Consider the following 17,273-nt stretch of genomic DNA (forward strand, 5'->3'; position numbering starts at 1 on the left):
CAGCGTCAGTCTGTCACTCCCTGTCCCTCCTTTAGACATCACCATCTCAGGTGGACCAAAACATTTCCCTGGACACCTTTGACAGTATGTGTGTGTGTGTGTGTGTGTGTGTGTGTGTGTGTGTGTGTGTGTGTGTGTGTGTGTGTGTGTGTGTGTGTGAGAGAGAGAGAGTCTAATTGTAGTGAATAAAAAGTGACATTTTAACCCCCCTGGCCCCCAAACTGGCCCTTAGCTTAAATGTACCCTCCCCTCAACCCCCTCCCACCCCCCCTCTGCGTATTATAGTTACGCATGTGTGTGTGTGTGTGTGTGTGTGTGTGTGTGTGTGTGTGTGTGTGTGTGTGTGTGTGTGTGTGTGTGTGTGTGTGTGTTGACAGAGATGTATGTCACTGCTCTGCAACCCTAATACACCCTGACAGATGAGTCTGAGCCAAAACCCCGTTTCAGATAAATGGAGGAAGAGATGGACGGAGAGAGAAAGAGAGAGAAAGAGGGATGGAGAGAGAGGGGGGGGGAGAAAGAGTGGGAGAGAGGAATGGTGAGAGAGAGGGGATGAAGAGAGAGGGGGATATAGTGGGGGAGAGAGAGAGAGAGAGAGAGAGAGAGGAGGGGGGTGGAGAGAGAAGGGGATGTAGAGAGAGAGGGATGGAGAGAGAGAAAGAGCGAGAGGGATGTAAAGAGAGTTTTAATACACCATTTATTGATCCACCAAAGGGTACATAGTAATAATAATACATTTTATTTATAAAGCACTTAATTCATTGTGAAAACAAAAGCACTTCACTTCATTGGGAAAACAATCTCTAAGTGCTGAAATGAGGAAAAGAGACGACCCAGAGTGCCCTCAGATTGTCAAGGAGGGCGTTCCAAAGGCGTGGGGCAGCTGAGCAAAAGGCCTGGTCTCCTATAGAGCAGAGCTTAGACCTGGAGGTATGAAGGTTTCCAGATTGGAGATTGCAGCAGGAGTTTGGTGGAGTGAGGAGTTCTTTAAGGTCGGGAGGTGCATTACCATTGGTGCATTTGAAAATTAGGGTTTTGAATTCAATCCTATAGGAGATAGGGAGCCAGTGTAAAGATGCCAGGATAGAGGTGATATGGGTATATTTCCACACTCCCATCAGGATCCTGAAAGCACCGTTCTGGATGTACTGGAGGCTCTTGCCAGGGTTCCCAATGAACAGTGCATTGCAGTAGTCCAGCCTTGAGGAGACAAAGACATGGACAAGCCTTTCAGCATCAGGCAAGGTCAAGGTGGGATGGAGTTTGGCGATAATATTAAGGTTGCAGAATGATGTCTTACAGAGATATTTGATGTGGGTGTTGAAAGTCAATGAGGGTTCAGACTTGACACCAAGATTGGTAATTGAGGAGAAGAGCTTGATGGTTTGGACTGCAATGGTGAGGTGGGTTATGGGAGAGTGCTGGACCTGGTGAGGGGTGCCGACAAGTAGAGCATCCATCTTGCTGCTGTTGAGTTGAAGGAGGTTTTGTTTCATCTGTGCCCTGTCTCCTCAAGGCAGGTGTTGAGTCATGAGCAGGCAACAGAAGAACTTTGGGCAGTTCTCGAGTACAGCTGCGTTATTGGCTTGGCAATAGAATTACATTTCATGTCTGCTGATATGACCAAGGGGGAGCATATAGAGGATGAACAGAATAGGGCCAAGAACAGGTCCTTGAGGGACACCACAGGTGACTGTGCACATCTGAGAGCTGGACGCCCCTAGGGAGACATAGTCTGTCCTGTCTGACAGATAGGAGCAGAACCAGCTCAGCACTTGCTCAGGGAGACCAATGGAGTTTTGGAGGCGTTCAAGGAGGATGGAATGGGGTCAATTGTATCGAACGCTGCACTGAGGTCCAGAAGAATCAGGAGGCAGGGGGAGCCAGAATCAGCAGCCATCAGAAGGTCATTCATGGCCCTAAGTAGTGCTGTTTCAGTGCTGTGGGCTGGTCGGGAACCAGACTGGAACTTTTCAAAGAGGTTGTTGAGGTTGCAATGTTCTTGGAGCTGTACTGCAACTGTTTTTCCAACAACTTGGAGAGAAAGGTGGTGGTCACAAAAGGCCAGCTATTGGATGGTGAGCACCAATTTTCTGGGACGCCACTCAAGTATGCCCCCAGCTGATTTCATTTTTCTTAGCTCAGTGGTGAACCAGGGAGCAGAGCGAGAGAAGGAAACCACCTGCATTTTGATTGGGGCTTGAAGATCAAAAATGTCACTCAGGGATTCATTGTAGAATATTATAGCTGCTGTGCAGCACTGGTTCAGTGTTTTGAGGAAGAAGAGGAAGAAGGAGGAGACAAATGACAAATACATGAGGGACTCTGCCTGGACTAATTATTTAAAACTTGATAATTACTAATATATTTAATATCATGTGTCTGAAATCCAAACAGTACAATGAAACAGTACAATGCCTGAGTAGGCATTAGCTTGTTTATTCTGCACCAAACAGGGCTTGAACTCTGAACTTAACAGCCATGAAGGTTATGCTTTTGTTGAGCCAAGTGAGACGCTGGCAGTTTGGCCTTCGCTTGATCTTCTAATAAAACTTCTTAAGTTCTACAAAAGATCGTTCTCAAATAAACTTAAATCACACATGAGGCATTTGGCAGCCTTCATGTATGTATGTATGTATGTATGTATGTATGTATGTATGTATGTATGTATGTATGTATGTATGTATGTATGTATGTATGTATGTACGTACGTATCTATTTATCTATCTATCTATCATCTTCTATCTGCTTCATGCATGACAAACCCGGCTGGTATGAAACATTTCTTGGCTTGTCTTCCTAATTGCAGAGTAACTGTTGTGCTCAATCAGTGGCCAATCAATCTGGCCGGATAAACTGTAGTCCTACGCGGGGGTTTGGTGGGGTTGCCAACGCCTCTGATTGGTGGAGGGGGGCGGGGTGAGGACATAATTCAAAATACAATTTGACAGTATTTGAGATACTGTGTATAATTCTGAAAAATATCACACTAGATCTACGATGTCAGTGAAATTTCTTTTTTTTCATGAACATTGGAGACGTTGCAGTGAATATGAGGAGCATGGTTGGCTTCAGATAGCTCTAACTAAAAAAGGATACATGTCACATCTTATTATGATTAGGTACTCTGGACTAAGCATGGATTCACTGAGTGAATTGATTGGATTGAACACAGGTGGGACTGATGCAAGCAGACAAAATACTGGTCCGATGAAGAGAGGCAAACAAGATGAAGAAACAGTAACTGCTACAAATTAGGAAAAGGTTGGCCTGATCTAGCTTGAAGCTACACTAAGCATTTTCTACAACTACGACACTACCACATTTCAAAAATACAACAAAAAACTATACTTGGATACTCCCCTAAGGTGCACAAACGCTAATAGCTAAGCTAAATGAAACTATGGGAAGTGTGCATGAGGTAGAAGAGGAGGAAGAGGAGACAAATGACAAATACATGAATCTGTCCGCAGGACTGCCTGGACCATCATTTAAAACTTTAAAATATCTTTAAAATCATGTCACACAGCACCATGAGTATGCATTCACATTTTTATTCTGCATTACCCTGGGCATGAACTCACATTCCACCAAGGGCAAGTCATGATTTTATCAGTTTCCACAAAATGTTTGTTAAAGGCACCACAAGGGGTAAAAAAATATATACCAAAGACCCTTAGAGGTCCTGTAATTAATTATCTCACACATGAACAATGCATCCAAGTCCTTCACTGTCTTTGATTACTGACTAAGTTGATTCTAGAAATAAGAAGTCATCTGTCCCACACCAGTCCAAACCTGTTTCCAACTCACATGAGACAGAGAAAGAGAAAGAGAGAGAGAGAGAGAGAGAGAGAGAGAGAGAGAGAGAGAGAGAGAGAGAGGCAGATTGATAGATTACTCTGTCCAGGAGAGTGACATCAGTAAGGGATGAGGACCAGAGGTGGACAGAGAGGTTAGACACTGTTTCAGTTAGAGGTCAGAGGTGACACACACATCCATCACTGTTCATAATCACCTCATCCATCCTACTCTCTGTCTGTCTGCCTGCCTGTCTGTCTGTCTGTCTGTCTGTCTGTCTGTCTGTCTGTCTGTCTGTCTGTCTGTCTGTCTGTCTGTCTGTCTGTCTGTCTGTCTGTCTGTCTATCTGTCTGTCTGTCTGTCTGTCTGTCTGTCTGTCTTCTTTCTCTCCCATTTCCCTGAAATACCTCATTGATCTGGTGGGCTCCATGAAAACTTCTTCTAGTCCCTTAGATATCTCATCGACATCTATGCAGCCTCTCAGAAAAAAGATTAACTTTTATCCGCCCCTGCCCAAAAACAAATTGCCTTTTGTCTCATAGAAAAAGGTTGTTGCCAAATAGTTCTCCACTGTTCTGAATTTGTGATGAATCCCAGAAGCTACAGAAGCTACAGAAACAGCTCTTCACAGAGTCTCAAACGACATCAGGAGGTCCTCTGATGTGAATGAAGGCTCCGCTCTGGTGCTGCTAGACCTTAGTACATCTTTTGATCACTGCATCCTGATCGTAAGGCTTAGGTAGTGGGTGAGTGTCTCTGGGAGTGCACCCAGAACTGGTTCTCCTCCCACTTATCTCTCCAATAGGAGATCCTCAGTGTCAGTTGGTCCCTATGTGTCTTAAAATCTTGTTGTGCCCCAGGGTTCTGTTTTGGGTCCTATTGGATGGCCAACAATTTCCTTCAGCTTCACACAGACAAGACTGAGGTTCTTATTATTGGTTGAGATAGTGTCACCTCTAAAGTTGCCCCTTTCAGCCAAACCAACTGTACAGCCTAAGCTCGGAAATCTTGGTGTTATTTTTGATCAGGCAATGCACTTTGATCGTCACATTAAATCACAGACCCATACTTGTTATTTTCCATTTTAGAAATATTGCGAAACTCTAGTAGTAGTCTGTTGTATCCCAAACTGAGCTGGAAATGATTATTCATGCTTGTGTATCAGCTCGCCTGGACTCCTGTATTTCCCTTTTCAGCTGCCTTAGCAAGTCACCCCTGAACCATCTATAAATGTCCAGAACGCTGCTGCAAGGCTGTTGACTATAGGTCCAGAAATACCTGTCACATTACTCCCATCCTAGCTTCCTTACACTGGCTGCCCATCAAATTTAGGATTCAGTTTCAGGTTCTTGTCATCACTTTTAGAACTCTGCATTGTCAGGCACCTGTGTACATCTGTGACCTGCTCCATCCCTACATCACTAGCAGGTCACTCAGATCCTCTGACCAGGGCTTCTTGGTTGTCCCCTGCTCAAGGCTTAACACTTAAGGTGATTGAGCCTTTGAAATTGTGGATCCTAAACTGTGGGTCTCTGTTGACACTTTTAAAATGCAGCTTAAGACTCATCTATTCTGACAGACCTGTCTAGCCTTGTGTGTCTGTAACTCTGTGTTTCCATGTCCTTGTTTTTATGAGTTATTGTTTTTACTATTTTTTTTTTTACTATTTTGTACATGTGAAGCACTTAATGACCATACTCTGTGAAAGGTGCTATATAAATAAATTGTACTTACTTACTTACTTACTTAGCCTACTTACTTACTTACTTACTTACTTAATTACTTACTTTCTGTCTCTGGTGTTTCTCTCACAGGTATAATCAGCAGTAAATATCTCTTTTGGAACTTTTTCTGAGAGATCTTTATAAGAGAGTATATAATCATGCAGAGCAGAACCAGCGTCTCAGAGGTAATGAGTACTCGTGTTCAGAGTAGCTAATTAGATATCTGGGCTCCTGATATGACTGGCTAATTGGTTGTTACAGGGCATTAACCGACGCCCATCTCACAGACGGTGTAATCCGATCGGATGGCGGTGCACCACAGGCCTAAGATGATAGGCTGTTATGTAAGAGGCTGTGGAGAGACACTGTGTGTGTCGGGAAAGTTACAGGGCTCTGTGTGTGTGTATTGAGACAAATAATGATGTAGCCTACTGTATAAGTTAATTCACTGACAATCCTTGTTTTCTATAGCTCAGTATCATGACCAGTGAAAAGGTGGCAATAGATTCAAAATAGATTTAACTGCAGATTTAAAAGAGATTTAACTGCAGGTGTAAATGAAAAGAGTGAATCTATTCGAACCAATTACACAATCTTTTATAGCCTACAACGGCTCGATTGTGATTGGCCAAGACGCATTCGAAAGGCATACATAATTTCTCCACAACGCCCGGTATATACGCCCGGCATCACACATGTTCTAAATCAATGCGCAGGTCATACAACTGACCCAAACAAGAGCCGTAGCATCCCAAACATGATATAGTGGTTGCTATAGAAACCACTGCGTTTCCAGGTTTGCCCAAGATAAAACAGCGGTGAACAAATAGCAACAGAATATATTCCTGTTTTCTCTATTATTATTATAGGCATACTATTTCTACTAGGCCTACTATTACTGCTGCTGTTGCTGCTAATAACAACAACAATTAGCCTACTAATAAAATGAGACTGCTTCATTCGGCTACCGCCTCGGGCAATTCACTACCTCCATGTCGGTCATTTAAACAGCACAAAGACCCGCCCCTCGTTCATTATCCCTTAGGCTACTTATAGCCCTCTCTACTTCAAACATGGAGAATCTTGCATGATAATTTTCTCAGCCTCGGCAAGTAGCCAGGCCAAGAGACACAGACGGCTCTGCTGTGGAGTAGAAGTTCAGCTCAGCAAGTTAAGTAGTGAGCCAGGAGAAGAAGGGAGCAGAGGAGCCCAAGGCATGTCCCAACCAGTGAGTCACAGGGATAATGCGGAGAGAAGCCTACATTTAGGAAGAGAGAGAGAGACAGAGAGAGAGAGAGAGAGAGAGAGAGAGAGAGAGCAAGAGAGAGAGAAAGAGTGAAAAAGACAGCACAGCCTCCAAATCTGTCTCTTTCATGATAGCACAGCCCCTAAATCTGTCAACTTCTTTTTTTCACTCTTTCTTTCTCTCACTCTCTTTCTAGAGTTAGAGGTTGCGAGAGAGAGAGAGAGAGAGAGAGAGAGAGAAATATAGGGACAGACAGAGAGATACAAAGCAAAAGTAAAATGGAGAGAAAGGGAGATGTTAAGAGAGGCATGTTTATAGACTGCGGTGACAGAGGGGAGGAGAGGTGGCTTAGTCACACACACGACTGACCAATATGGCTGCCAGGTGAATAAGGCGAATTATGTCTGACCCCGCCCCTATGCGGACAGACACACGCGTGCGCGCTCACATAAACAGAACACACATCGGCAGTATGCCGCTATACCAGGGGCTCAGTATTTGGCAGCTCTGCCACATAAGTGTTCCCCCCCTGGCAGTCTCTCTCTGTGTAGTCCCAGTCCCTCCTGTGCGGGCTGTGTGGCGGGCGCTATCCGGCAGGCAAATGGGGCTACGCATCCAGCTGGGCTAGCGCAGCGGAGGCGCTGTCACTTGAATTATTGATCAAGGGAGCAGAAACTTGTCAACACTGTCAATTCAGCAAACTTACAGCGAGCGAGGAAATGTGTTTATCTAAAGTGATGAACAAAGTGGTGAACGTTTGGTCGTTTGCAGCGAGTGCATTCGCTCAGGCTGTTAGTCAACTGGGAGAAGAGGAGTGTGTGTGTGTGTGTGTGTGTGTGTGTGTGTGTGTGTGTGTGTGTGTGTGTGTGTGTGTGTGTGTGTGTGTGTGTGTGTGTGTGTGTGTGTGTGGCTGTGTGTGTCTGTGTGCGTGTGTCTGTGTGCGGGTGTGTGAGTGTGTGTGTGTGTGCAAGCATGCGTGCGTGCGTGCATGTGTGTGTGTGTCCCTTCCACTCTCCACAGACACTGCACCTCAGTGAGCCCATCCATCCATCCATCCCTCCCCTCCACCCCTCCACCCTCCTCTCCTACAGTCACACCTAAGACAAGGAGCTTTTTTTAAATTTTATTTTAGTTTTTTACTCTAAATCTCAAATAAAAGCCATTATTGTTCACCGTTGCCCCTACACTGTCTGCCTTTTATACCATGTCCAGTAGCGTATGACAGAATTAAATGTGTGTGTGTGTGTGTGTGTGTGTGTGTGTGTGCGTGGGTGCGTGCCTCCTCCTGTGTACAGGACCCTGACAGAGCTTCTGAAGCAGCCAGGAGGTGAGGGGAGCTCGATGGACAACACCATCCCCTGCCCCCCCATGGGGGTGGGCGCCAACGGGGTCTCTGCTAGGATGCTACGCAGCCGCAGTGGTGAGTAGAGCTGTATCTGGTCTGCACACACACAGTGTTGAGTAAACCTACACACTCTTTATGTCTTTCTCTCTCTCTCTCTCTCTCTCTCTCTCTCTCTCTCTCTCTCTCTCTCTCTCTCTCTCTCTCTCCTCTCTCAAGCACACACACACACACACATACACACAAATTTCCAGTTTAGACGCACAGCCACACACAGTCCTACAATCCCACACATTCACACACACACACACACACACACACACACACACACACACACACACACACACACACACTAAACTCATCAAAGCAGACAGGGAGAGAAAGCACAGTAGAGGATGTCTCTTTGTTCTTCTGTGGAAAACACAAACAGCTAGAACTCATTCTGCCACGACAGTTGTTATTCCCAGACGCCCTCTTTTCTTCTTTTCTCTCTCTCTCTCTTTCTCTCTTTCTCTCCATCTATCCATCTCTATGGCCTGTCTGTTGATCTTACAGCAACTAGCCACACAACAAAGAGTGTTTCTGTGACAGGAAGTGTGTGTAGTGCCTTGACGAGGAGGTACAAGTCTGTGTGGAGCCTTCATGGCGTATGAGGAGGTATAGCCAGTCTTTCTCTCCTTCATCCTCAAGAAGAAGGAAAGTTGTCCTCCGCCATATTACGCCACGCCTCACAATGGAGAGAGAGACTCTGGAATGGTCGGCGTGTTTCACACAGTTGGTTCCTCCCCACGCGTGTGTGTATATTTGATCTCTACGTGTGTGGAGGTAAGATGGTGTACCTATACACAGAGGTTTTGTACCACAGATGAGTGATTTCATGGTGCTGGAGTTTCAGGGTGATACCACCAGTGCAGTGTGGACCGGGAGAGACGTACTGTTCATCTGAGCTCTGCAGTAGATCGAGGGAGGGGTGAGGAGGGGAGGGGAGGGGGACAGGGGTGGTGGGATCAGTAAGTAGAACACATGCATGATTACATGCATGGTCACACACACACACACACGTCATACAAAGAGTGTTTGATCTGAGAGGCCCCTTACCTCTTCCCTCTCCCCTCCAGCTGCCTATGTAGAGCATGACTATACACACACACACACACACTGACTGACACAGTCACACACACACACACACACACACACACACACACACTGCACCAGTCTGGAGGATTTGCTTTCACGGTAATAACTGTAGACTCTGCCAGACTCATCAATTCCCCCCTCTATCACTCTCTGGCTCCCGTCTCTCTCTCCCTCTCCCTCTCTCTCTCGCTCTCTCATTACCCATCTCTATTTCCCTCCCTCTCTTCCTTTTTCTCTGGCTCTTTCCACCCTTCTCTCTCCATCCCTCCCTCCCCCTCCTCATCCCTCGTGTTCCTCCGCTGCGACGGATCATGTGACGTCTCTCTCCCGGCCCTGAGTCTCAGTCCCGCTGGTCACTGGGCCCCCCTCCTACGCTGGATCGGTCTCTGGACTGGTTCAATCTTCTGTCTGGGTTGGGCGAAAGCACGACACACAGGACTTGATCCCGGGGTCTCCTGTGCGCCATGGGTCGGTCTCGGCCTGCTTTAGCTGAGGCCTAGGTGTTAGCCGCTAAACCATAGTACTTCCTGGGCGTCCCCTCTGTGGGCTTCAACTCGGTCACTCCTGGGAGTGGGAGAGGGAGAGGGAGAGGGAGAGGGAGGGAGGGAGATGGAGATGGAGATGGAGATGGAGATGGAGATGGAGATGGAGATGGAGATGGAGATGGAGATGGAGATGGAGATGGAGATGGAGATGGAGATGGAGGGAGATGGAGATGGAGGGAGTTGGAGGGAGGGAGATGGAAAGGGAGAGAGAAGAAGGGAAGGGGGATATGGAGAGGGAGAGAGGGAGGGTTAGGAAAGGCACTGGAAAAAAATAAACACTAACATAGCTGAACTAAGCTGACTGAATGAAGGGATGTCTGAGACTCCATGCTGACCCTGTTACTGTCCCTCGCGCTGGGCAGTCGGTTTCTATTTTTCTTTGTGTCGTTTCCTCGTCTCCTGTCTTCTCTATTCTTGCTTACAGCCTCAGGACTCTAGACAGCTTGTTATTCTTGTAAACCAAGCCTCTCAGCGTGAGATGCTGTTGCGCCTCCTTATATGTATTGTTTATTACACACACACAAACACACACACACACAAACACACGTACACACACAAACACACACACACATGTGCTAGCTGATCTCAGTGGTCTCTTAGTGCTTCATGGTCATGAACACACACAAAAGCCTGGCATAGGGTGGTTCTATGGGTAAGTGTAGGGACGAGCAAGCACACACACACACACACACACACACAAACACACGTGATATACACTGTAATAACGGTATAATGTGTTGTTTCAGGCACTACAGATTGAGCATTTTTACTTTTATGAAGAGCGAACATCAAACTTCTAAATTCACTCTACAGGGTATTTCACCGTAACTAGGCCAGTCTTTCAAACTAAGAAGCTTTCCTGCGGGGACACACACACACACACACACACACACACGCACACACACAGCCTTCTCACTCTGTCGTTCAGATTACAGCTTGTCTCTACATCCTTACTCTGTTGAGACAGAGGCGCTGAGAATCCATGGGGCCTGGGGCTGGACGAAACAGACAGCTAGGGTTCCCATGGTGGATCATCACTGCTCACATCAGCCCCAATACAACTGCTCAATCACTCTCTTCAGCCTCAGCCCTGTGCTAGGCCCCAATCCCAGCCCCCAGCCCAAAGCCCCAGTCCAGAGCCCCAGTCCCAGGTCCAGCCCAGAGCCCCCAGGCCCAGCCCAAAGCCCTAGCCTCCAGCCTCAGCCCAGAGCCCAAATCCCAGCCCCAGCCACATCACTAGCCTGCACACATACACACACACAAACACACACACACGCGCACACACACACACACATACACACACACAAGCTGAATGTCTAAGTTGTGCAGTGTCTTAAATCTAGAATTAAGCCTGCTCCCAGTGAGAGGCTCTGCTCGGGCATCAGACCAGCTCATTAGTAACTCCTTCAACTCTTATCATCATCACCAGCATAATCAAAACCTTCTTCTTCTTCTTCTTCTTCTTCATATTCTTCTTCTTCTTCTTCTTCTTCTTCTTCTTCTTCTTCTTCTTCTTCTTCTTCTTCTTCTTCTTCTTCTTCCTCTTAGCAGCATTAGCAGCTGATCATTGAGAACCACAGATGGTGGTCGATGCTGATATGAAACAGCCATTCAGTGCTGATGTAAATGAGGAGAGCTGTCCATGGTTCTGGACCAGCTGAGGGGAGCTGTCCATGGTTCTGAACCAGGTGTGTGTAGCTGTCCACAGTGCTGAACCGGCTGCTCCTTACACGAGTTTCATGGTGGAGGTGGAGATGAGGATGAGTAGAAATATGATGAGAAGGAGGAGGAGGAGGAGGAGAAGGAGGAGGAGGATGAAGAGGAGGAGAATGACATATGCAGAGTTGCCTAGGCAGAGAGTGAGTAGCAAGACCACGCCAGAGGAGAGGAGGTGATGATGCTGATGATGATGATGATGATCATGATGATGGCATTCCTTTTGAACGGTATGTTTCTCATCCTCACACACGTGTATAATCCCCTATCATCTGGCACACGCTCTGAGGTCAGTGGCGTAGGATTAGCGGCTTCTCGTATGTCCACACGCATGTTCATCTGCAACCAAGGGGCCCAGGAGCCATCTCCCAAGCTAATCAGCTTACACACTGCGTTCAACTGCAGCGCACGGAGAGAGAGAGAGAGAGAGAGAGAGAGAGAGAGAGAGAGATGAAGGTAGTGGTTTGGTGTGTAGTTTAATGTCAAAACCCTGACATTTCTCCTCCCTTACAACTTCAGCACATTTATTCTACAAGCATCCCCAGCACAGCCCCTCCACCCGTCCACTCAACCCCCTCTCTCTCTCCTCCTCACTGAGTTTAAAGCCTTCTGCACTTTTATAGCTACACTCATCCAAATCATGCTCTCTCTCTCTCTCTGGAGTAGCTTGTAGTAGTGATTAGTATTCTAAGTCTGTGTGTGTGTGTGTGTGTGTGTGTGTGTGTGTGTGTGTGTGTGTGTGTGTGTGTGTGTGTGCCTGCGCGCGCGTGTGAGGGTGTGTGTGAGGGTGTGTGTGTGTGCATGCGTGTGTGTGTGTGTGTGTGAGGGTGTGTGTGTGTGAGTGAGTGTGTGTGTGTGTGTGTGTGCATGTGTGTGTGTGAGGGTGTGTGTGACAGGCCCGTCGGTCACAGCTGGGATGAAACGCTTCTAGCTGACAATCTGTTTGAAGCTGGCGCTGCCCTCAATGTGCCCATGCTGCCACTGAAACCGACGCACATTCATAGTGACCACACACACGCACACTCACACACGCACACACGCACACTCACCTTTTTAAGCCTTTTAATAAATCCAAAAGCCTGTCAAGATGCATAAACTTACAATGTGTGTGTGTGTGTGTGTGTGTGTGTGTGTGTGTGTGTGTGTGTGTGTGTGTGTGTGTGTGTGTGTGTGTGTGTGCGTGCGTGTGCATGTGTGTCTGTGTGTCCTAATTTCCATCTGTGCCTGTGGGTCCTGACTGACTGTGCAGTGATGGGTGCATCAGCCGACCTCATTGATGCCATTAGTGGCTGCGTCTCTTTGCCAGGATGTTTGTTCCAATGTTGATCGGTCACGCCCCGTTAGGCCCCACTGACCGCCAGGAGGTCAGGCTGACCCCGCCCTCGACCCGGCCCCCCCAGCCCACCCCCCCACTCACTGTCAATGGACAGGAAGCTCTTTTTACGCCGTTCGGGAGCTTCCTTAGCCTCTTACAGTACAACCATCCTGAGCTCGCCAGACTAAGATGGCCGTACGAGGCTAGAGGTGTATATGATTTATGTGTATGATCATTATTACTGTTGTTCAGTGCTGTGTGCTACTGACCAAGATGGCGCGGACCGTCTCTGCTGCGGTCTTGCCAGATGCATGTACTGTACATAACCCATCTAGACCTATCTTAATTTTATACTGTATAGAAAGGGTACTTATTGTGAATTTGTAAAATTGTAATTTTTGTAAATTGTAAATTTGCTATTTGGAAATTGAGTATTAGAGTTTATCTGTAGTATAATCTTGGAGCCGGCAGCAACATTTCACTGTGACTGTACACCGTACATTACATGTGACAAATAAAAGGAATCTTGAATTTTTATTATTCACTGTGAAGAGGTTCAAAGACTGTATTGTGCTGACTCTCTCTCCTCTCCTTTTCTCTCTCTCTCCCTCTCTCTCTCCCTCTCTCCCTCTCTCTCTCCCCCTCTCTATCTTCTCTCCCTCTCTCTCTCCTCTCTCTCTCTCCCTCTCTCTCTCTCTCCCTCTCCCTCTCTCTCCCTCTCTCTCTCTCTCTCTCCCTCTCTCTCCCTCTCTCTCTCTCTCTATGTCTCTCTCTCTCTCTCAGAGCAGTACCACCTGAACGCTGGTTTCTCTGTGATTACCCCTGGTCTCCCTCATCCTCACAGCAATCTCAGTAGTCTGGCACTCAACAAGTACACCTCCCTCAAGGCTGTGGGTAAGTAACACACACACACTCACACACACACACACACACACACACACACACACACACACACACACACAGGGGTGAAAATTAACTTTTTGGCTCATGGTGAGTCACCTGCCAAGGGGACTGTAGATGAAAAAAATCTACCAGCCAAGTAAATATTTTTTTCAGATAGCCTTCCGAAATGTAGTCGCCAATTGGAAATTTTACCTGCATTTGGCCGGTGGCAGGTGTTAATTTCCAGCCCTGCACACACACACTCACACACACACACACACACACACACACACACACACACACACAGTGACACACACACACACACATACTCTCAAACAATACACATCCACAGACATGCACCCTTTATGGCCTTTCACATTGCCACCACACAAAGAAAGGCACACAATATAACACATTTATACACACACACACACACACACACACACACTTGTATCTACGAATGCACACACATGCACACATAATCAGACATCCGCTCCGACACACACAGACAAAGGAAGTGTTGATCTTAACTCGGTCTGGCACGGTAACCTTTCAGACAGGCTCCAGGTTCCCAGCTGAGGCCTGGCGAGGGCAGCCTCCTCCAGGCTAAGGGCAGTCGGATGTATGAACCAGACCGCTCCAACATAGACACCCACTCAGAGCTGTTACTAGACATGCCAGGTCACACACACGCACGCACACACGCACAAGCATACACAGATACACACACACACACAGGACTCACAAGTTCACGTCCTTGCCAACTGTTATAGTGACGATCACTGACATTGAACTGTCATTTCTGGGGAAGTGTCACCCTAATCCTCATCGATACAGACGACTAAATCATTCATCAGATGTTTTGTTCACACGGAAGGCTTAGTTTTGCCCATTTTCACCTGTCAGTCTGAGTCATTTCATTGGCTAGACCAGGCGTCTGCAACCTGCGGCTCCGGCGCCACATGGGGCTCCTTATCCCATCTCTAGAGGCTCCCTTGCTCCCGTAAAAACTCACCAGAATGTTTGAAATGAAGTGTTTCATGCTCAAAATGTCCTTGAGGAGGACACACAGACCTCCCCTTCGCTTAATGTGACCCCCCCACCCCTGGGTGCATACCACCAGGCCTGAAAAAACTATCTAGGAGAAACTCTGCCTTTATTATATGACTCAAATGTTTTGTGGCTCCAGTCAGATTTTTTATTTATTTATTTGCTCAAAAACGGCTCTGATAGTGAAGGCTGCCGACCGCTGAGCTAGACTGTGGGGGCGTGGGGAGCTGCGTGATTGGCTAGACGTTGGGGGCGTGGGGAGCAGCGTGATTGGCTAGACTGTGGGGGCGTGAGGAGCAGCGTGATTGGCTAGACTGTGGGGGCGTGGGGAGCAGCGTGATTGGCAGATCCCTTAATTACTGCAGATCCCAGGTAAATGAGATCCTCGTTTAAATGACCACCTGAAATCTAACTCTACCTGTGCACTAACAAGGTTTGTCCCGCACTCAGCTTTGACACCTGCTATGGCCTACTCTTCATGGAGATGCAAAGAGAGATATGCACATGAGAGAAGACACACACACGCACACGCACACGCACACACACACACACACACACACACGCACACTCACACACACACACACACACACACACACACTCACACACACACACTAGGGGTGGCTGTGGCTCAGGAGGTAGAGCAGGTCATCCACATCCACGTCGTCTACATCAGACCACGTTCTTCTGCCAGGATTCAAACCTGGCCGGTCAGTGGCTAGATTACGCTACGGCAGCAGTACTAAGAGGAGGGTGTGATTTAAATCACCCCTCCACCTCCCTCGCTCCCCTCGGACTCAACCTCTTCCCTCTTGCTGCCTGACCCGCCCAATGGCGCTCAGTCAGGCGTGACGATGACACTCGAGGAACGCCTCTCTCTTTCTGTCTCCCGGGAAAACGACACGCAACGAGGTCAGCTGAGGGCAGCCCCATGAGTGTCCGCATGAATCAGAGAGCCGGCTGACCATGAGCAGGGGGGGAAATGGCTCGCAAAGAGGGGTAAAAGAGGAAATGGTATCGACTTACATTGTCCTGAGTGCTTAGATGGTCAGATGAAATCAATGGGTAGGCCTACTTGTTGGGTGCTCACTGCCTTACACAATGTATATAATGTGTGTGTGTTTTTTAGTATCTCTCTCTCTCTGTTTCTCTCTCTCTCTCTCCTCTCTCTCTCTTTCTCTCTGTTTCCTCCCCTCTCCTCCTCTTCCCACTGCAGCGGACACAGCCTCCAGGGGCTACTATAAGAGCTTCCCTCTGATGGACTTCTCGCACTACCAGCCTGCAGCGCCCCCTGTCTTCCAGCCCGCCTCCCTGCACCCGAAAGAGAAGTCCTACCTCCACCAGACCCACCAGGCCCACCCGTCCCTCCAGGGGCACCCGTCCCTGGTCGCGCACAACCTCCACGCCCCCCTGTCCATCTCCATCCCCCCCAGCCACCTGGAGCACTCCCGCCTTCCCAAGACCACCACCCACCCCCAGCTCTCCAGCTCGGCCTTCAAAGCCTGGGAGTCGAGTGGCCACCACGTCCAGAGGCAGACCTCCCACCCCGGGCCGTCGTCCTCGGGACGCCGATACGGGTCCTACTCGTCTGCCCGGAGGCAGTACAGCATAGAGACACTCCCGGACCCCTACAGCCAGCCCCAGCCCTACACGGGGCACCTGGGCCCCCTGCCCCCGCAGCCACACCCCTCCTACTACCACCACGCCAGGCACAAGTCCTACTCCACCAACAGCAAGACAGAGGTGACGGTCTGAGGAACACCCGGAAGACCAGCCCTGCTGTAAAGGGGGAAGGGGGACGAGAGCGCACTGGAACCTAGGGAACGAAAGAAAGAAAGAAAGAAAGAGAGAGAGAAAGAAAGAGAGAAAGAAAGAAAGGGAGAAAGAAAGAAAGAAAGAAAGAAAGAAAGAAAGAAAGAAAGAAAGAAAGAAAGAAAGAAAGAAAGAAAGAAAGAAAGAAAGAAAGAAAGAAAGAAAGAAAGAAAGAAAGAAAGACGCCCCAAAACTATTTTTTGGTAAAACACATACATAGGGATTCGAAACTGGAAAGAATAAAGTTAAGATGATAACAGACTCCATGGCTGTCTGTTAAATTAGGAGGTCAGAGGAGCTATAAGACTGGAGAGTAGCAGCAGTAGCAGCAGCACCACCACTCATCACTCATCACTTTAGACCTACCAGAACCTTCGCTTGGACAAAGACACCGCACGGACCAGGAAGGAGACAGGAAGTCACTGCCCTGAGGATCCTCTCAGAACTTAACACGATCTGTGCTCCTTCTTCCTCCTTCCACTGCCCTCCTCTCGACATCTCATCTCTCTCTCTCTCTCTCTCTCTCTCTCTCTCTCTCTCTCTCTCTCTCCTTGCCGCTCAAAGCATCACTCAGACTATGTTGACCCCTCCTCTCCTTTAAATCTATCTGCACAGCTCATCCCTCCATTACTCCCTCCCTATCCCTCTCTATCCACTCAAACGCTCTCCCAGCCCTCACCTCCATCTCTCCCCCAGCCCTCACCTC

The 17,273-nt window shown here is 48.0% G+C and overlaps 1 protein-coding gene across 1 annotated transcript in view; it reads left to right on the forward strand.

Annotated features, from left to right (window-relative positions):
* The window catches only part of shisa8b (shisa family member 8b), a gene marked incomplete at both ends in the record, with an annotated part of 30,706 nt that extends 14,196 nt beyond the window's left edge, over positions 1–16,510 (forward strand). Inside the window, 3 exons of the mRNA XM_084456104.1 lie at positions 8,067–8,191; positions 13,610–13,720; positions 15,972–16,510. Coding sequence (XP_084312230.1) covers positions 8,067–8,191; positions 13,610–13,720; positions 15,972–16,510 — 775 coding nt within the window. The remainder of the gene's footprint in view (positions 1–8,066; positions 8,192–13,609; positions 13,721–15,971) is intronic.
* Between the last annotated feature and the right edge of the window lie 763 nt (positions 16,511–17,273).

This window comes from Borostomias antarcticus, assembly GCF_949987555.1.
Source record: "Borostomias antarcticus genome assembly, chromosome: 22".
Classification (NCBI taxonomy): Eukaryota; Metazoa; Chordata; class Actinopteri; order Stomiiformes; family Stomiidae; genus Borostomias; species Borostomias antarcticus.